Source organism: Mugil cephalus, chromosome 1 (assembly GCF_022458985.1).
Source record: "Mugil cephalus isolate CIBA_MC_2020 chromosome 1, CIBA_Mcephalus_1.1, whole genome shotgun sequence".
NCBI classification, from domain to species: Eukaryota; Metazoa; Chordata; class Actinopteri; order Mugiliformes; family Mugilidae; genus Mugil; species Mugil cephalus.
The window spans coordinates 50,366,678-50,394,334 of NC_061770.1; the positions used below are offsets into that span (position 1 = coordinate 50,366,678).

The 27,657-nt window shown below is 42.8% G+C and overlaps 1 protein-coding gene and 1 long non-coding RNA gene across 2 annotated transcripts in view; one reads left to right on the forward strand and one right to left on the reverse strand.

The window, feature by feature from the left end:
• The window catches only part of si:dkey-172j4.3 (diacylglycerol kinase delta), a 73,916-nt gene extending 48,095 nt beyond the window's left edge, over positions 1–25,821 (reverse strand). The window contains exons 1-3 of the mRNA XM_047583031.1: positions 25,681–25,821; positions 24,415–24,663; positions 23,100–23,204 (exon numbers count right to left, since the gene is read on the reverse strand). Coding sequence (XP_047438987.1) covers positions 23,100–23,204; positions 24,415–24,507 — 198 coding nt within the window. The 5' untranslated portion in view covers positions 24,508–24,663; positions 25,681–25,821. The remainder of the gene's footprint in view (positions 1–23,099; positions 23,205–24,414; positions 24,664–25,680) is intronic.
• LOC125006730 lies at positions 25,816–27,625 on the forward strand. Its single transcript, XR_007112611.1, has 2 exons — positions 25,816–25,947; positions 27,312–27,625. It is a non-coding gene; the product is annotated as an uncharacterized LOC125006730 (long non-coding RNA).
• Positions 27,626–27,657: the final 32 nt, after the last annotated feature.

The following is a 27,657-nucleotide window of genomic DNA, read 5'->3' on the forward strand; positions in this document are numbered from 1 at the left end:
CAACTATTGAGTATATAGCAGAGAAACGAGGGTTGCCTATGTAACTTGGGTTCTATGAATGCACTGTCTCTGGCAGCCAGGAAGAATGACAAGAGTCAAAGGTAAGCTTCTGACGCTCGAGATAAAAGACAAACCCTGAATTCAAAGGAAGGATTACAGGAAACAAGCAGAGGACAAAAAGGTTACTGTTTGTGTTGCTTTTGGAGAGTTGCATTGGGAAGAGTTAACAGAAGAGAAGGAACTGTCTGGCTCCCTTTGCAACAACGCTAGTTGGTGCTGTGTCTTTTCAGTCATATAGGTTCACTTTCCACTTCCTGCTTCCTTTCCACTTCCTGCTTCACTTCCAGGAATGGTGAATGAAACTTTTGCTGAAATTTCGCCAAAGACGGGTTGTACAAATGTTTGTATATTTGAACCTCCTCAGTTAACCTTTCCTCGATGTGCTCCACCTTTATTGATCCAAAACATCAATTCGGATCAATTCTACAAACGCTACTACCAAGAGGACCAATCACAGCTGTTGTGGTCTGTGTCGCCGTGATGCGTAGTTACATTTCTGGGGAGGTGCACATCAGCCACAGCATTAGAGTCTGTGTAGGGCCTGGGCTGCCAGATTGACACGGAAGCCTAAACCCCTAAACACTTCAATAAAGTCAGAGGAGTTAAAACTAGTCATTAAGCACCAGGTATGGGTCATGTTATTCTGAAGTGTTGGTTTAGATTTTAGGAAACGCAACGCTGCATACCATCTGCTTTTGACGGGCAGACATGTGACATGTGAGATGTGAAATGGGCGAGTTTCCTATGTGGTTGACACCAAAAAGCTGGCGCTGTCCTGTTCCGTCTTACGACTTTCTGTTTCTATGTCTTAATTTTAAGCTCAGAGATAAAGACTGCACAAGTAATGAATAAATAACACACTTACTTTCATGAACACAGAAATCAGATCTTTTAACATTGCTAATAAAATATATTTCTGATGTGTTGAACTCGGGCCAGGCTCCTAGACTCAAAGCTAAACAGCATGCAGCTTTTATGATCCTCATATCTGGAGCTCTGCTACAACTCGAGCTTAAATTAAGGCCTGAAACTTTCTGTTTGACATCTCTTTTAAATCACATATGGTGCAATTTATTCAGATAGCACTGTAGATTTGATTCTCACATTGTTTTTCAAGTATCTCTCTCTTGATATTTTCGTATGTCAGGCCCTATTTATTGCCTTCTTGCCTTTGATGACACACAGTGAGCACGAGCACCAATCTCAGCTTTGACTAGACGACCAATGGGATCATACAGTTGATTGACACATGATCTGAACACAGAGTTCAACAAATATCTACCACAAGGAAGCACAATACACTACTTTAGGTCCTTTAGGGCCTCAGTTCAACCACGTAACACGCATCATGTAAAATGTACCCCCCACCTAGACCAGACCAGGCACCCCCACCCCATAGCAAAAACATGAACAACAACACATGGCCTCCAAATTCACTAGATCCTAAACTGATCAAGTAGCTGTGTCCACAGACACAGTATTAGGAAGGTGGACATAATGTTTTGCGTGATTGGTTGTATGTTGTTCCATAAATGTGCAGTGACATTCTTCTTCAGTCTAGTCCAGTATATATGCACAATCACAGTGTCATGAGTCATTTACTTGTCAGATTTGGAGGAGTCAGAAGCTCAGATGTGAAGATTTTTCGATTGAAGACATTTTAAAGGGGATATAGTTTGGGCTTTGGACTCTCTTCTAAAAAAAATAAAATCCATGAATTCATCAAAAATGGAAATGACTAGTAATTGCAGCCAGTATGAAAGGCATCAAAGGCTGCTGTAAGAGCCTCAACATGAAAACTGGACCAAATAAACAGCATGGGTCCCTTTTGTGTCGGGAGGAAAATGAGTTGATGGGAAAAGTGGTCCTAAATTTGAGCTGAAGCAACACCGACGCCCGAGAAGAGGGAACAAATCACTTGACTATTCTAATGTGACAATGATGTACTCGTTCATGGATTTACTGCCGATGCGCGCTCAGAATCATTTTTGTCCCGCTGCTATTTTCTACGTGCGTCTGGGATAAATCATATTTGCATGTCTGCGTGCCTATTTGCATACACACCATCGCACCATCGCGGTGATAGTGTTCGGGAAGCCACATGCATGCTGGACTCCCGAGCGGCAATCTCACCCTGCCTTCGCCAGCAGATTTATCACAGCGCTCTTAGAGTAAGGTGTGCGATGGCAGGAGTAAGGCGTCATTACCCTGGTTTTGTCAGATGCACACATGAATGCCGGGCAGAGGTTATGTAGTACACCTCTGTCTTAAGGTTAAAAAAAAAATAAATCGCAGTAGACGATCCTGTTCGGCTCTCGTCCTCCTCTAAAACCTTCACATGCAAAAGGAGCTACCTGCCACCATTACACCCACACAACACACACCTCTCATATCCACACACTCCGCATCCCTTCCTCTCCATTACCCTTTCCCTGCTTGTTGTTCTCTTTTTCATTGTTAACAGCGAAATGCAATCAGTTCTTTTTTTTTAAAAAAAAAAAAAAAAACAGCAACCGCCCTCGACCCCGCTCTGCGTTTCAAAGGATGTGGCTTTTCTCTCGCAAATACCAGCTTCTTTCCTGGTAAAAACCTCTTTTGGGTGGGTATTTGCGCACATTAAGTGGTGTATTTTGGGTGTGTTTTTGCACATATGAGGCCATGTTGTGTTCATCTGCATGTGGCCGCATTACCCAGAATAAAAAAAGAGAAGAAGGGGGGGAGGGGGGGGTATGCGTTTCTGATAACTTGCCAGTACCTTTAACTCTAATATGATTCACAGTCTGGCTCGGTCTCAAGCTTGATGACTAAGGAGGGAGAGCGGCAGAAGCGGCAAGACACAAAAGGCCGAGTCAGGCAGCAAGATGGAGATGGAAATGGAGAGAAATTGGCGTCCGTGCGACTTGAAGCTCCTTCTTAATATGATTATAAATCGTCTTGTCCTCATTTTTTTGTGCCACTTGTGTCCTTGGCCTGAGTCGCAGAGGGAAAGCAGCCCCGTTCCAAGGCGGGAGAGCCTCTGCAACTAAGCTAAGTGCCCAGTGAAGAAACAGAAAGAAGCCCTGATGCCGGAGGTTAAAAGGACACTTAAATTGAAAAAATAAAAAAAAAAACAGAAGGCATTAAAGCAATTAGAGTAAATGCAAAAGGGTGTTTCGACAGAACGCAGCGTTTAAAAGCTGCAACGTTTGTGCGATAAAATCTGCCGGCCTCATCAGGTAGAGTCACAAAGTGGAGATGGATCAACACAGCAGCGTCCCATCTTCACTAATTGAGATGCTGTAGATTCGCCGGATGTGCTGAAATTAAATTAAGGTGTTGCAGACGGACGCCAGCGGGTAGTGAGGGAGCCAAATGTAGACAGGAAGAACACAATCTGCAGAAGCTGACGGATGGATGTGACTGATAAGCCTCTCAGCCCGATACCACACCTCATTGCTCAGAAAATTAAGGATAATATTAAAACCAAGTTGACTGATTACTGCAACTGCAACTGATGACTTTACCAGAATTGTTTAAGTCATTTATTTCTAGTTTGGGAAGTTTTCCAGTTTTAACTTGGGTGGGATGATTGCTCTTCTATGTGCTGTATTATTAAATGTTGACATCTTTTGATCTTGTAAGGAGAAAATCAATCAATTTGAAGACATCATTTAGGCCAAGGTCTCTGACCTAGGGTTCATCATCGGTCAAGAGGTGATACAGTTAACACTAGTTAAGTCTCAGGAGCCGGACCATACCTCAATCACTCCCCCGATTTACCGCCCCTGATCGCAAGTGCCCAGCTTTATGTACATGTGTTCAGACCTGGCATTAACATGGGTCTCCAGATTCAATCTCAATTTTGACAACTACTGTTTGTAATGGATCTCTGACACTGTGCCGTGGTCCTTACTAGCGAAGCACATGTTGAAAATAGCTGTGATGACACACTCATGTGGCTCAGTGGGTAGAGAGGTCAGGGTTTGATCCCCGGTACTTGAACAAGACACTGAGTTGCTGCCAGTGCGTGGTACAGGTGTGTGAACAAGTGGATAGATGTGTCATTGGGATTGTAAAGTTCTTGAATATTAAAAACATATATTTTTTTTTCATTAAACTTGAATACCGATACATAGGAAAGCACTACATAAATACGATCCCATTGATCATAATAAACATAATGTCAACGTACACATTAAAGCAGAGGTGTCTCACTCATGTTAGTACAGGGGCCACATACAGCCCAATGTGATGTCAAAGCGTTCAGACCAGTAACATAATAGCAATAACAACAACTCTTCCCTCCGCTTTAGTGCAACAAAATTGCTTAATGTGTAGTAAAACATCTTCAAGAAAACTCTTTTATAGATGTAACATTTGATTCATCATGAATATCTTGAAAAATGTCAGTCAAACACCAAAACACACTGTTGTTTTGTGATCGGCAACAGAGAATCAATCAGTCCACAGAGAGCAGGACTCTTCATCTCCAATTGAAATGTGACCTTCCTCTCTTCCTTCTGGACAAACTGCAGTGCTTCAGCTGTCTATTTACTGGAAGAGTGTGGGCCCAAGTGAAGCGCAGTAATGCGAGCATCATGACAAACACAAGGTCTCTGCGCAAAGCGTGGGCATATCAATCACTTTCCCTCGGCATATCTGGCTATAAACCGGAGACAGCCAACAGGAAGAGTTCACCTAATTTGAGAAGAGGACAGACAAATGGATATTTTCGCCCATATGTGCAGAATCAAAGTGGAAGAGAGGAACCGCACAGCCGTGACAGAAAGAGACTGGGTTTATTTATGCGAGTACCAGCCAACACGGAGCTTCACACATCTCCTACTCGAACTCTTTTTCTGTCACCGCAACAGCCAAATTAGCAAGAGAGTGAAAACATTATTTACATATAATAAGCTAAAGATAGGAACCTGAGAAAAGCTGCAGATACTGATTCTTATTTGAATTTGTTACTTTTAAAACAATTTGCATTGAGAAACTGCGAAGTTGCAGCTCATGTCGAGCAACGCAACAGAACGTGGGCTTGGTTATTTGTCCAAGAGAAACACGGTGTCACACAACCTGTTTGGGTTGCCACATGCACCACTCGATGGTGCAACTACGTGTTGCTACTTAATTTGTAAGCAAAGTAGTGATTTAACATGCTTTTTTTCTGGAGCTTTGAGTTATAAAGTGATTAATCTAAATATGAGTTTTGCCTGTACATTCCCTTTAAATGTACCCTGAAATTTAACCAACCTGCTCAATTCAATTCCTTCCACAAGATTTTCAGAGATTTAAACTCTTGAGGGGCTTTAGACGTTATCACCACATGTCAATCAGTCAAGTAGAATTAAAATGATGGGTGAGGGGGGACTCTGATAAAATGACATTCAGATTTCATCATGGAGCTTAGTCCTGGATAGTCCTTCAACCAATCAGACACGTTTTTATGTGAATAAATTCGACTCCAAGGCACTTGGATGACGTGCATGATTATGTCGGTGTTGCTCTTCTGTCCAACGCCACTTAAAACCCACCCATAGAAAATGATTGGCCCAGCAGATCTTTCCTGGAGCGTAACCAGTTCCTAACTGGAGCAACTCTGGACCAACTTTCCACCGCAAAGATTATGTGGCCGAGGGACGTTGGGCGGACTTCCAAGCTTGTTGTTGAGGTTAGTCAAATTCCGCATTGTTCCATTAAGCTGCTATGGTTTCTGCCCAACTGTTACTTTCAAGGAGAAAATGGATCTTTGAGTCAAGACCTGAAAATGTCACGGGTGTAATTATAATTAGAGTGGGTAGCTACAGATGCATCTGAATGATAACCGAACAGATCGTACTCAAAATACGATCTATATTTAGGCTGTTCGGTTTTAATCAGTTGGTGACTTAAGAGGGAACTTCTGCTTTTTGGGGACATCTAGTCGACATCTGTTGCGTCAGAATCCACTCTTTAAAACCCTAAAGAACCCTTTGTGCCTTTGTACACCTCAATCACTGTGCACCTTAACCCTGTCTACAATACATTCACTTGGTCGTCCACTTCCTTGTAGCTGACAGTAGGTCTCTAGTGGACGTTATAGGCTCTAGTTGCCTAGGTAACATTCTTGTAGTGTATTTTTTCCACTCCAGATGTTTCTGACTAAATCAAGCAGAACATGAAATGGACAGAACCATCTCTCTTTGACATCACTGATCTGTTAAAAAGAAAAAAAAAACACCATCAGTGATGTAGCCTCTCCATCAGGGTTCACCCGGCACTCCGCTACGAGCAATTTGGTGGTAGGAACCAACGTGATGGACAGTTTTTCCTTGAAACAAATGCTACAACTCTCTCAATTTTAATAATGTTACACGACTTGCATGACTGCAAGTATAGCTTCGCTCCAGATGCCAAAGCCTTAAGTGCACCACCCCAGAAGTAATGTCATGTCACTGTCCCTCGTCCACGTTTCTCGACGGCTGAAAGGCAAAGTGAATCCTCCCTCCTTCTGCCTCCTACACACCGTCGACTCCGATGTCTTCTCTCTTCTCGGTGTTGTGGTGATGTTGTTCAAATGTTTATCAGCTCCAAAACCAACTGACCCATTTTGTTCTTGTCGCCACAAAGCATACAACACATCAACAACGTCTGTGACGTCTTATTCCTCAGAATGACCACTCTCATGAACAGTTGTGAATGTGTAGTGAAAAGAGAGAAGATCAAAAATAAAACAGAAGGTAATTGACTACATTCAATGCTGTTTAAAAGAAATAACCAGACCGGAAATGTTTCTCCTTCCTTGTTTGTTGCGTCAACTATTCACAACACATTATTCATCTACAAAGCGTATCTACCAGTCTATCAGCTCGATCTGTCTGTTTGTGCGTCTGTAGAATCTTGTAGAATCTTAATACCGCTGTGTGTGCATTGATAAACTCGCTGTTTCGTTATGATAATGATCTTCCTCTGTCAGAAACATCACACACAGTCGGTTGTGTAAAAATAAAGTGTGCCGTTTTTAGAAGGGAAGCCACATCCTTCCAGTACAGTCACCCCGAGTGCTTGCGTACTCGAGTTCCCCGTCTCTGTCTTACTCTCAGTTTTAGTCAGACCGTTTCCAGACAGATCCGCTCACACTTCGGGCCCTCTCTCGCAGCCAAGGACCTCCTCCGACCTCCGTAACAATTTATGATTTATGCAGCGGGGGCCAACGCATGACCCAGTGAAATGCTGGATTTTTTTCAAGCTGAAAATGTGATGCTTTCTGTTTCGAACAGTCTCTTCCTGTGTCAACGTGAGTGTGTTCTTGTGGTGTGCAACAAGTGATTAGTGCTTAGAGATGTGAGTGGGTGGGGTTCTGTTTTCGGACAGTCATGGTGAAGGTTAGATAGTAGCGGCATCATTTGCATGCTGTAGCATGTCACATTATCAGCTTAAAGGCCTCATGTGGCATCGCTTCAAACCATAGCTGAGGTCTTTTAAACAACAAGCTGCATTTTAAATAAGCATCACTTCAAAAAAATCTAAAAACAGCACTCACTTAGGGCTTTAAAAAGATCTTACTAATACTTCATATTTCATAATAAACGAGGGGAGTCCTCATGCACGACACGCTGTGCAGGAAATGCAGTGCACTCCTACACAGGTTCATAAGGTGTCTTCTCACTTCAAACTACCTTCCAAATCATCCACCTCCAAGGGGAAACCACTGAAATGTACAGTAAAATATGCAGCTATGATGGTGTAAACTCCTAAACTAAAGCGCTTGTGAATACGTAGAAAAGACATCAAAGGTATAATCACGCTATGAAGAGGCAATCTCAAACATTTCAGTTCTGGCTGATTTACCACCACCTGTACCTATAAGTGGTGTCAGCAAATGTGATTCAACTACTACAGGTCTCAAAACTCTACAAAAAACGAATAATTTTCAGTTTAATAAAGAACGAAGACAATAATTCTGAGCAACCAGGATCTGATATTCTGTTGCAAAGTCTGAACAGCAGGGCGCACCCCATGGAATTAGAGGCACGCAGCTCTTCATCCAACAGCTCACTGCTCCTTCTCCGTCCGACACTACCCGAAATATTTAAAACTGATACGCTGTCCAAAATAGACTGTGCCATCTTGTAGAAGTGGTTTTTAATGAACGAAAGCAGCTCACCGACCCTATTCAGAATAGTACAAATACGTAAACAGTTCTCTGATCAGTGGCCCATAGGCCCAGTCGCCATTGTGCAGCCTCATTTGGCCACGGACACATTCACACTTTCCCACAAATCTTGAGAAGTCTTATTCTCGCTCCAACCACTGACCTTTTGACAAAAAGCCTCAGACACTCGCGTTGTCTTAACACTGCAGAAAAAGAAACTGGTTCAACTCTCCTTCCTCAAAGGTGAAGCAAAAGGGGGGAAAAAAGCTGTAAGTGGCCCAACGTCCACTCTCAGACAGGTGCATTAACTTTCTAATACATCCCTTTAAAAGGACTATATTTTTTGGGATTTTAATATAAGGGTCTTGAAGTATCAGGAAAATGCTCAGTTTATGTTCAAACAGCATAAGAAAAGTTCAACTATATGGTCATTTTGGACTACATAGGTTTGTATTAAATACTACACTGTTTCTATAGTTTTGACAACCGCACATTAACGGCACCATAAACTACATCTTCCAAAACAATCATGCAGTTGAATTACCAGCTTTCTGTTGGCGTTTCTACATAAACTGAACGTTAGAACTGTCACAAAGGAGGATTTAGTGCAGGACTTTTACAATGGAATGCATTATTGTTTACTAGGGTGCCTAATAAACTGTCAAGTGGTTGTATAATGGCCAACCACAGTACTGCAACCAAACTGTCCACTCTAAAGAGCAGTTAAATGAAACACGGGCGTTATGAAAGACAAGGCAAATATACAGCTATAAACAGGACACAAAGCCACTTATTCAACTTCGTTTTTATGATGTGGAGGCGGATGATATGTATAAAAAAAAACAAAAAAACAACAACAGTTGAGGAGAAGCTGAGAGGCCAAATGAATGATCACTGAACCTGAATTGTAACAAAGAAACATGTACTTTGACCCAGCAGGTACACAGCAGACAAAGTAGTGATAATCATAATAACTGAAATTACTCTAATTAGTGGGAAATGTAGCAGTATGTAACAGCAGTGACAAGAGACTCCCTTTTGTCACTCAAACCACACGGCGCAGTCTTTACTTCAAGTGTCATTAACAGATGTGTTTTTTCATGCCGCTGACTCAGACCGGTACTCCTCATGTACTACTTCAAGTCCAGGGTGTGTGACAGCGCATGGACACACAACATCACCCACACATGTGCACAAAAGCAGCTGATTTTGCAACGCAAGCTGCCCTCAAAAAGAGTAAAGCGAAACGGTAAATTTATCTGAGCGCAGCAGGATTGCAAAAGCGGCGCGTTTGTGCGTGCATGTGCCCCGTGTGTGCTGCGTGTGTTGTGGCGACTGTCTCTAGCTTCCTGTTTTAGACTGACAAAAACCCTGAGAGAGTCTATTTTTGGCATCAGAGACAGAAACAGAGAGAAAGACAAAGATGAAAGGAGAGCAGGGGTTTAAAAAAAAAAAAGAAGCAAGAAGCGCACCGAGGCGTAAACACAAAACAAGGGGGGAAGAGGAAGAAAAATGTGCAAAACAAAATGAACAAAAAGGGGAAAGTGCAAAAGAAGAAATGCAAAGTAGAGAGAACTATGAGTCGCCACCCTGACAGGACACAGTGTACAAAATAAGATCAGCAGAGCATCACAGGAAATGTTGTGGCCTCTGTGCCTCATTAATAGAAACATGCTACGCGAGTTGAACCGCCCAACGTTCACAAAAAGTGGTGTTAGGCGGTAACGCAACCTAAAATAGAAGTGCAATGCACGCGTCTCGGCTGAATGTGTCCTGTAGCCTACTTTAAGATTTTTTTTTTAAAAATTTATATCGTTTCTTTTTTTACATTCTCGTAAGAATCCAAAAAGGGAAAGTTTGTGCACTTTTCTGAAGTAAGACACAGTAAGACTGCCAGAAATAAAATCAATAAATATCAGACCTGATATGCAAAACTATGTTTTCATTTTCATTATTCATTAATGGATCAAATAAGTTGTCTTTTTTTCTTGTTTGTTTCTGCTTGTTTCTTTGGAAAGAGTCTTTGGATGAGTGTGAGGACCTTGGGGCAAAGCGGGGGTTGGATGACTCAGAACCATACACAACCACCAAACATACCACTCTTTTAGGCTTTAACCTACTAAACTGTGAAATTATTTTGAAAAATGACAAATAAAAGTGGAAATGCTAGTGGCCGCTCCGGGAGAATTTTTGTAGTGTGAATGCTAATCTCTCCTGGAGATCGGCATAGTGTGTGGGTGCTATTCTGCGTGGGCGTTCTTGGTCTTGCTCACCTCAAGAACAGGAACACATTTCTGTAATAAGAATCTTAGGGCTGAGTTCGGCCACCCTACACAGGAAGCTCATTTCAGTCGCTTGCATCTGCTGTGCCATTCTTTCATCACTACCTTAGGTGACCACAGGTGAAGGTTGAAACGGGGACCAAATGCTAAACCAAAAGCTTCGCCTCACGACTCAGCTCTGTGTACACCACAACAACCTGAGTCAAAGTCTGCTGACGTTATACAAAAAAAAAAAAAAAGAAAGAAAAAGCAAGAAAACTTACTAAACAGAGCAGCTTTAGCTAACTCAATCAGGAAATGTTATCAATTCAGATGAATGAGAGATACAAACTCTTCGTATCGTCCGTCTCCATTAATGAGCAGACAGCAGAGAGTGAAAGATGGGGAAGTGACGAAGAGTGCACAAAAACAACACACAGAGACCTGTCACCGATTGATAACACATCAAGCCTGGCAGGTGTTCACCCATCAGTGATACACACACACACACACACACACACACACACACACACACATTGGCATAATACAATCCTCAGCCCCTTACCCTAACCTTAACCATCTCAACTAAATGCCTAACCCTAACCATAACCTAATTGTAACCTTTACACTAAAACTGTTTTGACCTTCAAAGCAGGCAAAAAGCGAGGCCAAAAAAAGTGAGAACTAGCCAAAATGCCCTCATTTTACACAAATGTCCTCAATCTGATGGTATAAAACCTAAACTGGTTCTCAGAAAGATAGCTGTACAAGTACACACACACACACACAGCTTCTCCTGATTGGGAGCACACGCCAGTTCATCTGTGATAACAAACACACACACTAGATATTGTTGTCTCCTCATCATTAGCACATTGCCAAAGTGAGTGTCACCATGTTAGACACAGCCGCTGTAGATAAGTCATCAACTTTGTATGTCTGGCACACTTTCCTTAAAGGCCTGCTACAGAGTGATGGTGGTTTAGAGCGCGCACACACAGGAGGGAGGGACTGACGGGACAAGATGGAGAGGAAAAAACACAAGGAGGGGTGAAACTAGAAGAGGGAGACTGAAAGGAAAGGGAAAAAATTAGCAAGAGTGATGGAGAGAGATCAATACAGGGGTGTTAAAGAGTAGTTAACTCGCCTAAAGTCACCTTTGCTGCAGATATAAATCATGTTCCCGCAGAGAAAAGCGACTTTTTAAAGGGAGAGCGTCTGACAGAAGCATCTGCTCGACGCGATGAGAAACGTTCACAAAATGATGTTGGGACGTGAAAACAAACATGAGGCACTGCAGTGAGACATGAGATGTATATGCAGGAAGAAGCCTTGTTCACAGCACGTACTTGGAAAGTGGAGATGACAGCGACTGCAAGATAATGCCTTTGTGGTGCAAACACCAGAACCGCACAAATACCATCAAAGATCTGTTGGGAACAATGTTTATTTATCTTGAGACTTTCATATTAATAGTTCATCAGTGAGCTTGCAACTGACTGAGCAACTCGAGGTCTGGTGAGAGCTTTCATTGAAATCACATCATCTTCACTTAAGATTTTTTTTCTTAAAGAAATTGTTACCTTTCTGGTATGTTACACAGCGCTTAGTAATAATTTGTACATGAAAAACTCCCTCCAAAGTCCCACCATCCCCCTGCCTGACCTTTGACCCTCCCCTCCTCCCATGAAGCATGTGGTGGGAAAGTGAAGGTAGGCAAATTCAGAGGCATCGGTAAGTGAAAAGAGTAATTAAATAAAATTCAGTTCTTGTTCAGTTCCCTTGGTAGTCTGCCGAACTGCCATTAAAGTCGTTATTATACTGATGGCATTTCAGCATCTGTTTGTTTACAGTCAAATGTGTCGTTTTTTGGCAGAATTCAAACACATTTTCTTGCAAAACTGCTGCCGTAACATCTTAGACTGTACCTGTAACGTTAGTCATTACATCAGGAGCAGTTGTACCTGTTTTGACAGCCAATAGTAGCCAACAGTAGCCAACAGTAGCTAACCATATCGAACAGTAGCCAATGGTAGCCAATGGTAGCCAACAGTAGCGAACATTAGCTAACAGTAGCTAATGGTAGCTAACCATAGCCAACAGTAGCCAACAGTAACTAACAGTAGCTAATGGTAGCTAACAGTAGTCAACAGTAGCTAACAGTAGCTAATCATAGCTAATCGTAGCTAACCGTAGGTAACGGTAGCTAACTTAGCCCCCTTTCAGACATTTAGCTTCAACATTTTTTTTCTTTTATAGTCTAGTAAACGTGGCGTCTCTGCCAGAGAAGTGACAGCGGTAGTAACATAGAAGGTACACGGAAACGGATGACAGCCAGGAAGCTAGGCAAATGATTTCATTCGGACCGAATAAAATCATTCATCAGAATTTTATCCGAAATATATGAGAATTTAAAATTGACGAGTTTCAACGCATGGAGGATTTCTTTTACATTTTAATGTGCCATACGCTTATTAGCATTTTAAGATCACAAAAGAAAAGACCTTGAGAATCTATTCATGAATTTTCAAGATCAACACCGTGTGACTTTAAAAAGCTTCTTTAAAAGATAGAATCATTCCAAATGAAGTGAAATACGTCATTCTAGACTTTTACAGCCATTAAAATTGATGATAAAACAAGAAATTATTTGTGTACTGTCTGGTCTGATAGATGAGGACTTTGAATTTGAAATTAAGGAAGCAAGCACGACTCATCTCGAAAGCGAGAGGCTGCGCGAAATGGCGTCACAGACACCAGTCACAGGGCAAAACGGAACAGACTTACAGCGTAGAGACTTGGGAGAAAAACACACGGTATTGAGCAACAGGGTGGACAGATGAAGGAGGACGGGATGAAAGCAATGGAAGCGGGAACGGTGTGATGAACGAGGGAGGTCAGAGAAGAGGAGGCGAGGGAGCGTGTGGAGATCAAGGCGGGAGGAATAAAACACAAACAGGTGGCGGCTGGCGAATGAGGAATCGAAATAAGAATGGACACAAAAGATAAACAATGAAAAAGAGAGGGTAAAAATAGAGACAGGAAGCAAAGTGAAGAGTGAAACCGTGCTTGTAATAAAGGTTTCCTCCTTTAAAAATACGAACAGGAAGGTGTTTTGAATAGCAGCTAGTGACTCCAAAAAATAATAATTTGAATAATCATTTATGCAAAACATTTTTTTTTTGGCTTACGAGTTTGGTCATCACAGAATATTAAAAGCTTTGGCCTAAAGCACGCGATTTATTTTTAAGCATTTAAATGGCAGAAACGTGGCTCCATCATGGCATGTAAACAGACCTGCTCCTTGATCGTCCATCTATTTGTGCACCTGTATATAAAGACAGAGAAACTTCCTGGGAAGTCGACCATGGGTTTTCTGAAAAGTGATTCTGAAGCTCAGTGTGAGTGGAACTCGAACTACTGCTAATTCAGTTTGAAGAGGTGGAGCTGAATTGAAAGTGAAGCAGACAGACTCCAACCTTAGATGTTCAGGTGTCAGTCAAAGCAGCAACAATGGAAATTACGCATCATACATTTCATATAGGGATTCGAAGACAAGTCAAGAAATGTTTTTGTCAAAAGTGCTTTCCAATAAAAAAAAAATATTAAACAGTTTCAATTTCTCCTTCTTCTCATTCAGACTTTTCAAATGACTTCCTCCTTCCTCTGAAAGCAGAGCGGAGTGTTTGAGGACTTCCTGCTCTCTTTGAGGAGAAGTGAAGAGTCCCCTTGTTTGATTGTCCTAGGTCAAATCAATAGAAACCAAGTCCAAGGGCTCCAGTTAACAAACACCAGCCAGTCAGGGAGACTCACCATTAGACGCTGAGCGAGTGTGATGCATGTATGATTAACAGCCTATGTACGGTAATTTTATTACAGCGAATCAATAAAACATGTTGGCTCCGTTGGGGATCATGGCAGGGTTAGCTGCTTTATCATAGATTACCTATAAAATACAGGCTGTGCTTTGAAAGAGCTACAAATCAGGAACAGAGCTTTTAGACGAAGACAAAATGTTTATCCGCTGTACAAACTACTTTTAACATATGATGATCAATATGTATACAGCTCAACACACACACGACTGCCTTTGTGTATAATTCTTTCAGTCTATTTTTCCAACAGCTGCTCGTTTTTACTACACTTCAGAGGATGGCTGTGCTTGTGTAGTGAAGTCTGCGGCTCACCTGCCAGAGCTGCAGTAAAGAACCCGCCAAGAGACATGTTTAACCGTTCAACTCTTCGTCCCGTTTTGAATCTACTTCACGAGAGAATGAGCCAAAAGCCAAGTTGAACTTTTCTCGAAATAAACATTATAAAGATACAACTTCCTTAAACTCTTTGAAGGGCTGATCAATGCTTCTCATAGAGCAAACATACAGGCAGCCATTCAGTTGAACTAGTTCTGGTTTATTGTAATACCTGGGAGGTATAAAACAGCAAGGGCTTCAAATATCAACACAGGTCAGTGTTTAAATTAAGAAACCTTAACTTGAAAAAATGCTGTTGCATTTTTTACAGTAAATGTATGGCGGTCCCATACATTTACTGTATAGAAAAACAGACAAGATCTTTGTGACGGTACCACTATGGTTTCCTGAATGACGGTTTTGAAGCTCAGTGTGGTGGCACTGATCGTCACCATCTTGGCAGTGCCGGACTCTCCTGGCTAATTCAAGAATATGTAAAGAGGTGGAGTGTAAATGAAACTAACGCAGATGTTAGCAATGCAAGACGACACACCTGCCCCTCATAGCAGAGCAAGCAATTACGCAATTTAAACAAGTATGTTATCTAAAAAAAAAATGATGTACAGGGTACGGTTACCCTGACTGGAGAATTTGCCACCAGATTGTTGTGTACATGCTTATTTCTGCTGTAAAGTTGGACGTTTTAACACGGAGGTCTAATCACTCACCTCAAAGGCCGTATATCTTATCTCATGAATTGGACGCCAACTGCTGCTTTTACAGCTCCACACATCAACAATTTGCATCAGTAAACTGATGCTGAATGTTTCGGTAAACCAACAAAGCAGTAGAAGAAGAGGGAGGCTGATTTAAGCCATCCAAAACACAAAAAGAGAATCGAGTGAGCCAGTTCGTGAAGGCTAGGGAGAAAAACCAATGTGTTCAGTACCACTGACTGAATAGCACATCTTAAATAGTCCGACCGCCTCCTCAGCAGTCCCGCCAACCTGTTGTGATGGTAAATACGGGTATTAGAGCCTGCAGATTTCTTATATAACTGACTCCGGATCTGCCTCCCTGCTACTTTCCACTCCAACTCTCGCCTTCTTTCACTTACCGCCACCCCCCCTCCCCCCACTCTGTCCATCTTCATCCCTCTCTCGTCATCTCTTTCCATCTCCCCCTCTCTCCCTTATTGACCCACACACTATTGCAGCTGTATCGCATCAAGCCGAGGGCATAAATCAAAGCACGCGCGGTCCATCCCACACACACACTCCCATGCACTCTCCCATTCCCGTCGCACACATCCATAACTCGTCCTCATCTCATGAAGCGGACACCCACGCGGATCCAGCTCTGCTAGCGAGATGCGCATAAAAAAGAACAAATGTAGTGGGTTTGATTCCAACAAACCAGGAAATCCACAGGAATGAGGAAAGTGTTACCTGTTGGTCACCACTCAAAGCGCCAGAAATAAGACTGGTTATATAACCTAAAGCTGCTATTCAGGGAAGAACAGGGTTGATTTGGGAAGCAGAGAAAAGTTGGGATTATTGATGGCCAACGAGGCGCAGATGCAACATAAAAAATGTATATAAATTATTAATTTATTCATATTTTGTTTCGGAGGGGGGAAATTTAATCTAGTGTTGAACACAAACAAAGGAAGAACACGCTCACAAATTGATAAAATGAAGGAAAAGAAGGGAAGGGGGTGTCTTTACCACGCTGCCTCGCATGGAAACAAACATTATGCTTTCAGGTCCATTGCGCGATCGCGATTGCACAAATCACAAACACACAAAAATTCACAGAAGCTGTTTGCTCTTCTGCCTCATTCTCTTCCTGTGTCTCCTTTACTTTCCACAAAGTAAATGAGAGCAAGGCAAACAGCAGGAGAAGGAAGAGGAGGAGTAGACCGGGGGGGGAGAAGAGAACCTTACGTAATTGAGCCTGCAGGTAAAGAGGGACAGAAAAAAAAAGAAGGGGAGACAAAAAAAAAAAGGAAGAGATCAGAGAGGTCATTCACAAAAAGCAAACAACACAACAGCTGACGGTGGCTAAGTTTACACGACCGGTATCCTTGACCTGAACTACAATAATTCTGAATACAACTTAACCGTTTACACAAATAGAATAAGGTTAGTGTATTTTCCTGCCCCGAAACATCAATCAGAACTGAACCAAAGAAGCTCAAAGAGTTATTGTGACTCAATGGTGATAGTTTTACCAGCTAGCTCAGCGGCTACAGCAGGTAGTCCCTCTAGTCTGGAGCTTTTAGGCTGAAGAGGAGGAGCCTAATTTCTTCTCATGTAGTTTCTACGTTTTTAGTTTGAAAAAATCCCACGCAAGACAACTGACATTGACTGTGCTGATACAAATTTAAATTGAATCTTATAAGAGCTTATAAAGATGATCAAATATGATGAAAGGCCATCTTGCGTGAATAGAAGAGAAGATATCCGAGATAAGGCTGCAGTGCTGCAAATATGCACGTGCATATGTACCGCAGCTGAAATGAAATGAGAACACTTTCTGTTATTTTTCCAGCTTTACTGATAAGACTGAAGTCATTCTGTAGAAGGTGACGGCCGAGGTGAAGCCACGTTTTCACCGTTGCTGTCCACATGGATTGCTGCTTCATGCATCTTGTCAAATAACTGAATAACCGCTTGTCTGAGTTTTGTAGACAGGTGGAGTGCTAGCTCTAGAAGGGTCATCGATGAGTTTTGTCAGATTTGTAACAGTTTGCTTTGTTCTTTCGTGCTGTTGTTTGTATCTAAAAGGTTTGCATCATCCAAACCATAGGAATCCTAACTTTTCAGCGACGTGACAGGAGTACACTATTGCATAATGGAGTTGTGTAAATAGCATAGATGTCCAGCAAAGGCACAGCACGGCAACTTATCTATGGCTTAAGAACAATTACCCACATTAAAACAAACTGGAACCAGTTGGGATTAAGGTTAACTCGGTTGAAAACTGACTGGCTCTCACAAAGACATCCAAACCAGACTACAGCAGGCCAATCCATCAGTAGAGATTTTACATGCTTGGGCATTCATCAGTACCAAGTAGGTTTGATAAAGTTGTTCAACAGAAGTGTCGCTGGAGGCTTGACTTTTCTGCAATTTATTTTCCTCCTGCATGCACCCTGGCATTCGGCAAAGTCAGACCAGATATGTCATTTTTTCAATACCGAACACACGAACTACAGATTTGTGTGCTTTGTAGTTAAGATTTGACAATTCTGAAGTACCGAATCTGGATGATGAGAGGACGCGTGTCACGTGACATGTCATCATAACGTAATTCAGAACGACCGGGGACACCTGGTTGTACCAGATGTGTCTTCGTTAAAACTGGCAAAGCAGGAACACGCCTGGGTATTTTGACAATGCTCAATCAGATGTGACTAACGAGGTTTCACAAATTCACGGGAAACACAGGTACAGACAAATAAAGCACACTGATAAACACCTGTTGATTTGATGCCTCCCTCGTCACCTGATCTTTACTTTACCTGGACCCTACCCCAAACATGACACGCTCAGAAAGAATGGATTGATGCCACCTAGAGAGAAACCATCAGATCAAGAGTATACATGGTTATAAGGAGCTGATACCTGTTGGATGGATTAACAAGAGGTTTTCACGAAGCCCTTTATATCTGAATGAAAATCCTTCCTGATCAAACCTGTCTGTTCTGATTGAGGTGGTCACTTGCACACGCATTTTTTTTCTCACTGTTAGTGAAATACTAGTGTCTATGCAAACACAGAAAGGCTGACCTAAAAATGTCTAGCGCAAAACTTAAACCAATTTAGCATCACATGTCCATTTCCCACAAGCCAACTACTTCCTGTGGCAGACAAGCTGCTGCTCAATCATAAAAGCTCCACCACACAAGCAGCTCAGTTACTGAAACCCAATAACAGCCATCGGAGAATTTCACATCAAGTTAAGCCTGGGCGAACTGGCTGTTTTTCCACTGACCAGCAGCAACACATCTTGAGGACACTGAGCGTTAAAAAGAAAGAGAGTTCCATCTCTCAACTGTTTGTTGCTGCTTTCTTGCGCTGTGGCTGTTTTTCTTTAACTCCAGTTTCAGTCACGTCCTCTAAATGTCATTTAGCTTGTTGACAGTTAACTGCTAGCTGGGGAACCTTTTCCTCCTCCTCTTCAATAACTCTGTATTGAATAAAGTACATTTATGAGAGCAAACAGCAGTGGGGAGTAAACGACCGGATAGAGAGAAACCAAAGAAGCTCAAAGAGTTATTGTGGCTGAATGGTGATAGTTTTACCAGCTAGCTCAGCGGCTACAGCAGGTAGTCCCTCTAGTCTGGAGGAGGAGCCTAATGTCTTCACATTTTGACTTGAATTGCTCATGTTGTTTTTACGTTTTTAGTTTGAAAAAATCCCACGCAAGACAACCGAGGTTGACCGTGTTAATTCAAATTTAAATTGAATCTTTAAGAGCTTATGAAGATGATCGAAGCCGATTTCTAAAAGGCCCTCCTGCATGAATAGAAGTGAAGATATCCGAGATAAGGCTGCAGTGCTGCAAACATGCACGTGCATATGTACCGCAGCTGAATGAAATGAGAACACTTTCAGATTTGTTCTGTTTACACAAATAAGGTACGTGCCCTGAAACATCAATCAGTACTGAGCTTTCTTTGACATGTACAAAGCAGTCGACTGAACCGTAAATGTTCTCAAAAAAGAACAAGTTATTTTTCCAACTTTACTCATTCGGTAGAAGGTGACAATTCCATATTTGTTCTGTAAAATATCTCATTGGATTTCCAAACTTTTCATCTTAATATTGCAATTTAAAAGGATATGTGTCCTTAAGTAGACTTGAAAATGTGTCTTTTTCCCACTATGAAATACATGAAACTATGTGTGTTCTCTATGGGATAAGCCCAGGCTGCTAGAATAGGGTCTAAACATTTTCTCACCTCATTTCTTTAATTTTTTATCATACAGCTGGTTGTATGAGCAACACAAAAATGTGTCTGCTACTCATCAATATTAACTACACCTGACATAATACGTCTTTGCTCGCTTGCTTCAAGCTGAGGGTCGCATGTTCATGTGAAAAACCACAGATAAAAGCAAGAGGAAGACAGGAAGTGTCGGGGGAGGCATGCAAGAAGGACATGAACTGGGGACACTGAGGTTTGCATGTACGCGCCTTAGCGACCACTCTGACGCCTTACCAAAATTCATGTGAAGAAGCCTAAACAATGTGAACCTAAAGTAACCTGAATGCTGTTCTTGAGCTGACATGGTACAGGCGTAGTGTAGGTGTCCTTTGAAAGGAAGAAAATAATTTCCCCCCAATACCTGCAGATGACATTCTGATGCTAAGATGCTAATATTCTCATGCTAACTCCAGATACATTGAAGAATACTAACATACAACTTTATAATTATTTCCTTTGTGTCGGTTGGACTGTACCTACAGTTATGATTGTATCTTGAAACGGTTCATCCAAATCAAAATAATCTTAGCTTCCCAACGACATGTGACAGGAGTACACTATTGCATAATAGGCTGTGTACGTAGCATAGATGTGCAGCAAACGCATGGCAGGCCAACTGGTCCGATGGCTTAAGAACATTTACCCACATTAAAACAAACCAGAACGGTTTGGAATTAAGTTTAATTCAGAAAACTGATACTGGTTCTTGCAGAGACATGCAAACAAGATCACAGCAAGTCGATATCCATCAGCCTTAAAATCCAATCCATCAGAAGAGGTTTTACTGTCAGCCAATTAGCAAATCTCCAAGGTACCATCGTTTTCATTTCAGAGCAGCAACAAAACATTTAGTCGTGTCTTACCTGGCCAAGGTGGACTGTGAAAACAGCATTTAACTTTGTAAAACAAACAATTTCAAATAATATGTCTGGTGTAAACGTGTGTTCAGTTTCTTAAAATCTCTACGAACTTGTCTCTAAACACAAACATATTTAATTACAACCAACACCAGTGTCTCCATGACACACCCTGACTTACATGTGCATAATTATTTAGGGATTCACGACGGAGGAACCGAATTAATCTAACGGTGTCAGAATGTCATGTCACAGTTGATGAGAATTAGCACCTCTTTAACAAGTGTGGCAACAGGCTGCTGCTCTAACAAGTACGGTAACAGGCAGGGGACAAAACGAGGCAAGGCAAATGACAGAGGAGGACAAAGAGGCAGCGATGTGCTAATGATGGTTAACAATAAACAATGCACACACTATACAGCTGAGCATGCAGCACGCCCACGCCCCAACATGTACTCAAGAAAACAAAGGGATCCACAAACACAGTAATCCGATCAAGCCATTGCCATCGCTGAAGAATAATCCTGAAGTCGATGACTAGCTTAATCTAAGTCACATGACTGTAGGTACACACAATCTGATCAACACACAGAAGCTTGAGTTACAAATATCTACTCAGGTGAATATGTGATCCATAGAGCTGCATAAAAGTGCCATTGTATTGAAACAGGGGACTGAATACTATTTTTTTAAATGTTAACTTGTGACTTCCCTGTTGCCTGCAAAGAATATGTTGCTGTGTGTGAAGCATATCCAGATGGTCTGTCCTACATGTGAAACCTGCAGACATGTCTGTTTTTAAAAAAATTAAAGAAAAAAAAAAAATGATGAGAGTTCGAGTTTCTGTAACTTAAACTGAAACTTTTTCACAATTTTCACAAGACTTCCACGTATGGCCTAATTTTGCTAGATTTACAACATTCTATTCCATGATCTTTTTTAAAAGTAGTACACAAACATGTCATGGGTAGGTACACTTTTTAGTCACTATTTTCTTAAACTTGAAAATTTACAAAGAAAAATGTAATATCTCAACAAGCTTTATTTGCATATGTGGTAATACAATCTCTACTGAGCCTGCAACCCACAACTGAAGTGATAAGAAAGCCCTGCAACAGCATTCAGAAATGAGCGTCTGTGGGGACGTACCTGGTAAGTGAGGTTCAAAAAGAGACCTGCAATTACCACTTATCGCCATATGTGTCGCCAAAGACAACTAAACAGAAACCGTCGAGATTTTCTTTAATCAGCATTTTTCAAATTTTATTTAATTCAGTATATTTTTCAATATATTCAATCTACGTCCATTAGATTTTACAGATTGAACGTGTCATTTCATCATATATTATTGGATCTTACATTTGCAATGTTCTATACTTTAGGAAATTTGCTTAAATACAGTGGTGATGGAAAAAAAAATGTATTTCATTGTTGTTTTCTACAGGAAGACTTGACATGAACACAGGAAATCTGCACGACGGCTACTAAACACGTCCTGTATGTTCTCACCACTAATTCTGACACTGTAACCAAGGCAACCCGGGGCATAGTTCATATGCACACACACCACGCTATGGCTGTGTCTGATGAGATTAGCCGATCAATACCAGGGTGATACCCAATACCATTATCTGCGCCGGGAACAAACGAGGCATTATGGGATGTCATCCCCATGGCGACAGGGGTTGCCGCATGTCCCGTGTCTCGTATTGATTCCGGCGTGTTTTACAGTTGACAGGCAATGCAGGTAACGGATGGTGATTTACACACACACACACACATATATACAATGACAATTTGGACGTTCATTAGGTGTGTGTTTGCATGGAAAAGAACGCATTTCCCATTGTGGATATTAGCTCATCAATAACTGACGAGAAACTGATGCGGGTCTGTTGGTATGCCAGTAACAGGCTAATAGCAAGGCATCAATACTTTACGGTAAAACAGATGTGGACTGAAAAAGAAAGTGGCGTAATCTCGTCAGACGGTCTATCAGAGATTTGAGCAGGACTCATCATTGCGGTGGCGGTAAAGGAGGAAAATGACGCAGACAGGAAGTGGACCTGGCCTGAGCAGGAAGTCAGCTGACCTCAGCAGACGAGGGGGACAGGAAAGATCAAAAGGTCTTATTTATGCGATGATAAAGTTACACCTGAGAGACAATCAGACAGATAAAGCTGATAAAGTGTCGGACACCGATTGATGCAGTTAACAAAAGTGTGTGGTCATCACGTGCCCTTCCACCGGCATTAGACCGCGTCTACTCTCCGGTGAAAGCTTTAAATTTTACATGAACTCTTAAATAACTAAACAGCCCCAATGAAAAATTCCATGACTTTCCCAAACTGAGAGAAGAGCACTTCTCCAACCTTAAACTTTTATCGCTCCCTTGCTAATGCTGCTTCTGTCCTTGAAGAACAGCTCAGAAAAGCTCTCAAACGTGGAGCCAGGATGTCAGATAAGCACCAGATACGGCTGTGATCTTTGACATGACTCGACAACGCCAAGAGATTTCATGTGTTTAATACGAGCCTGTCAAAATTATTCTACTCAGTAGAAGCTCTCTGACCACCGCAGAGGCCCCATTCCCACGTTCGCTCCACTGTCTCCTACCTTGGCCCTTATCTGTCCCGAGGTCGACACTTTGCGGATCAGCTTGTGTGACGTCTCTTCTTGTTCTCCGTCGCTGTCCGACGACTCTTCGCCTGCTTCTCCCGCCTGGAAGAGGATGAGGGACCAAAGATGAGATTACAGAAAAAGTTGTGATGCCAATAAACAAAAATGTTCATACTGTAAATTGCTCAAGGATAAACCTTCTTGCCCACGATGGGCCGCTGTTCTGATGAAGCTGCACCTGTCTAGCCATCATTAGATGCATGAGACAATGTCACGGCTAGCTTGAAACCATGAAACCAGTTTCATATATATTTTTTTTTTTCCCACAATAGAAGACAGCGGCTACGTTTGCATGGACGCTAGAGTTCCCGTACAACACTCGATCAGACAGAGAGGGGTGGTGTAGACCTTTCATAAAGAGTTCAGTAGGAAAATATGATCTCCTAATGAACACCTGAACACTTGATCTCATTTATCTCTGGCTGGATTAAATCCTTTCTTTCCAGGAGGGGCAGACATGTGTAATATCACCATCCCTCCATTTGATTGTCTCCTCCTAATAAACGAATTCAGCGTTTGCAGCAGATTGGACGTGCCACCAGCTGCAGGACTGCTTCGTCCAAAATGTTTTACTGTGATTGACGGTTTGGGTCGTGCTGAAGGAACAACTGTCCACATAAACGTAGCCACCGACTGTAAAACAGACTAGATCCCTTTTACATGGATCGATCATAGTTTCCTTTGAATTTCCAATGTCAGAATTGGAAGAAACGCTGCAAAATAACTTATCTAATGGGGAAAATAAAACGCTGTGAAACACAATGCGACCACAACATCCACCTGGCCAAAATGTTAATCCTAAATATGAACGTGAGCGTGTGTTCTGATTCCATCCCTTCTTGAGTCTAACAATCTGTTGACAGACGTGCCTTTCTGTATACAGTAAAGATTTACATGTTCAGTGTGAAGAGGATGTCAAATCACAACTCTTTAAGGTGAAGATGATCCTGCTTTGTGTAATCTCTGCAGGAGACACCAAATAATCTCCACCCCTATACCAGAACATCATATTAGTCGTGCATTGTGGAATAGTCGCACCGACAAATCACCTGACATCACCTTTTAAAAAATGCTTAAAGCCTGAATATTTCTAGGATTGCAGATCAATTGCTAAAAGTGACTCTAAGGGTACCCGACAGCATGATGTGGAAGTGAAACCTGCACCCATTGCGTGAAAGAATCTCCACTGCCACGGAAGCCAAGCAGCATGTTGTGGCTGTGAGCTCAGAAGTCGAACCGAATGGGTACTCACGATATGAGTCCTCTCAGAGTCGGCCTGGGGCGACCCCAGGGACTCGCCGGGCCCCGACACGTACAGGACGTTGGGGTTCAGCTTGGACGCCATGACGGGCTTGAGAGGCGCGAGGAGGAGGCGGTGGAGGATTTAAAGGTGGATGGAAAGCAGCAGGAGAAGAAGCAGGGTGTTTGTTGAGGCCCGGAGGATGGCACGATGGGCTCTGGGACGCTGCTCTCTTCCCAGTATCTCTATCAGGGGCCAATTCTGAAAAAAGATGGAGGAATGAATTACTGATTAGAGAAGGTTAAGCTGAGTGGAGAGGCAGGGAGGTGTCGGCAACTCCGCTTCTGGAAGTTCAGAGCAAACTATTTTTCCTTCACCTCCGTGGCCCTGCACTCAGTCAGTTGGAGACACAATGAGGGCCGCTTCTGTTTTCTTCGTTCCTCTTTTCGTCTTCCTGCGTTTGTGTGAAACACTTTTGAGGTTTACAGTCCGCCCTGGGTGATATAGAGCTGCCCCCCCGAAAAAAAAAAAAAAAAAAAAAAACACACACACATTCACATACAGACAAACCAAATATGACAGTTGGTGGAGATGAAAATTAATGTGATGGGAAGATATAGTGATGCTGGTGATGATATGGCTCATTAGCGGCAAACCATGCTGTGTCCTTGCCATGCAATAGCACGTGAGCTCCTGCACGCTTCATACACTGTTCAAAAAAATAAAATAAAAATAAAAAGTGGATGTCAGGCGGGCACGCGTGCGTTAACTTGATCGCGACGTGGACGCGCCATTCACGAACCTGTCCGCACTTGGCTTCTTCAGTCCGGCGACACCAAACTTCAACGTGTGCGCGTAGGGGAAGGTCGAGACGCGGTGTTTGTGTTTCACGTGTTTTTTTTTTTTTTTTTTTTTTTCTTGTTTTTTAAAAAAAAAAAAAAGCAGAGAGAAGAGCGAATAAGCAGAAGCGCGGACGAACAACAGGCTGCTGGAGCGCCTCAGCCCAGCTCGATCTCGCATTCCGGCCGTAGCCTATATCACCGCTGTTCACCGCCGCGCACTCCCGGCTTTCGACTCATCTCAAATAAGGCGGACGGAGAAAAATAAACAAATTCAGTCACCAATTTTGAACTCCTCGCGTAATTCGTCAAACGGGATCAGCTGTCAGGAAAAACAAAGAAGGCTGAAACATTCATCGGAGACCTGGACGGCCGCCTCCTCTGCACAAACAGACCCCGCTCTGCACTCACGAGTCGAACAAACGTGGATGTTATTTACCTTGGTTGAATTTTCTTGGCCCCCCACCCCGTCGTTCTCCGCGTCGGGAGGAGGTAAAGCGGCGGCGGCGGCGTCTACCGCTCCTGTTGCCCGGCCTGGGTGGCTCCGACAGCCGGCGTTGGGTGCTCGCGGGCGGCCAGGCGGTCAGCAGCTGCAGCGGAGGAGGAGGAGGAGGAGGCGGCAGCAGCGTGCGGGTCTCTACGGTGGTGCTCGCCTTGCAGAGAAAGACGCGGCCATACGCATAGCGTCGGAGCGGATCTGAATCAGGTACAGAGAGGAGGGAGGGAGGAGAGGAGAGAAGAGGGAGGGGGAGTGAGAGATAGAGAGAAAGAGAGAGAGAGAAAGAGAGAGAGCGAGAGAAAGATTTGAAAGCGGCCGCGTTGAGTCGCCTCGAGTCGCTGTTCCGAGGTTAAACGGAGAGCAAACGACGCGCACACACACGCATGCGCTTGCGAGGAGCGCCCAGCAGCCCATCCACAACAAATAATTCATAAAAAAATAAATAAATAAAACAAACACACATATAACCCCAATAAACAGTGGTGCAGACAAAGACCAGCTTGGAGGCTAGAAATTGTTTTGTTTAGATGTTTTTTTTTTATTATTTATTTATTTTTACAGTGCACTAGACAGCACTGTGGTCTGAATGGAGTTTTAGAATTGTTCTAAAAACGAGAAAAAAATCGATTCATGTGTCATTAAAATGCATTATACCTGCCTACACAGACGGAAAGTCTGTGTGAAAGTGGCTGGATGAATTAAGAAAATGCTCCTCTGGGGATCTGTGGTAACACTGCCACTGATGAACTACTGAAGGAGCTGGAACTCTATAAAGCACAGTTGCCCTCGTTTTCAGGTATCCACGTCTGAAGTGCCCTCATGCAAGTCACCTAAACAGCCCCCTGAGGCCTTGTATGGTTGGCCAAAGCTCCTACTGTGGGTCAAACTTTATATTATTTAAACTCTATATATGTTTTTTTTTTCTTTTTTAGTTTGGCTTCAAAATAGACTCATATACCTTTTTAGGGTTATAAGATGCTAAATTTGTCTGCATTTTCTCAAACGTTTTCGGGCCTCTTGAAATTGTGCAAAAAAAGGGAGTTTTTGTAGAGGGGATCAAAAGCTGAAATGCTTCAGATGAACAAAACCACACTCAAAACCCAACCGCACAGGGCCCCGTCTCTTCGCTCAAAGTCCTGTCCACACACGCCGTGGAAACTCTCCCTCTTCCTCGGCCCAATCAGCGGAGCTGCCGCTGAGCAGAGTCCAGATTTAATAGTGAGAGACGGCGGCATTAATAAGGCTGGGGCGGGGGTGGGGGGTGGGAGTGGGGGGGTGAGGGGGCACACTAACACAGATACGAGGGCAGATGGATGCAGGCGTTCACAGAGATGCGCCTGCACGAACACACGCGCTGGCACCTCTCAGTGCAATAGTAATTTGTTTACAGTTGATTAAATATTCATGCTGAATTAGCTGTGAGCCTGCCAGTACTCACTTCATTTACACCGTGTGTGTTTGTCTCTCTCTGTGTGTGTGTGTGTGTGTGTGTGTGTGTGTGTGTGTGTGTGTGTGTGTGTGTGTGTGTGTGTGTGTCTGTGTGTGTGTGTCTGTGTGCGCGCCCTTCCCAGCCTCCCTCCTCCACCTGCTCTCTGTTGGCTTGTAACCGTCTACAAGTGGCCGCGGAAACGAGGGAGAGGTGCGTGCGCGGCAGAACACCTGCTGAATATCCCCGGCGTTCAGGTGATGGCATCGCTGTGTTCATCCCTCTCCTCCGGTTGCCCTTGGCGACGGCGAGGAAGACAGGCGAAAGGATGGCTAGGAGGATGATATTTATGTTTTTTTTTTCCCCCGTAAAAACATGTCGATAAACACCTTTTTACGTTAAATAAATCAGAAAAAAAGGACAAATTCATTTAAATAAAATTGCCTGATCTAATTGCAATTTTTGTCTTTTTAAGGTTAATTAAGATCATA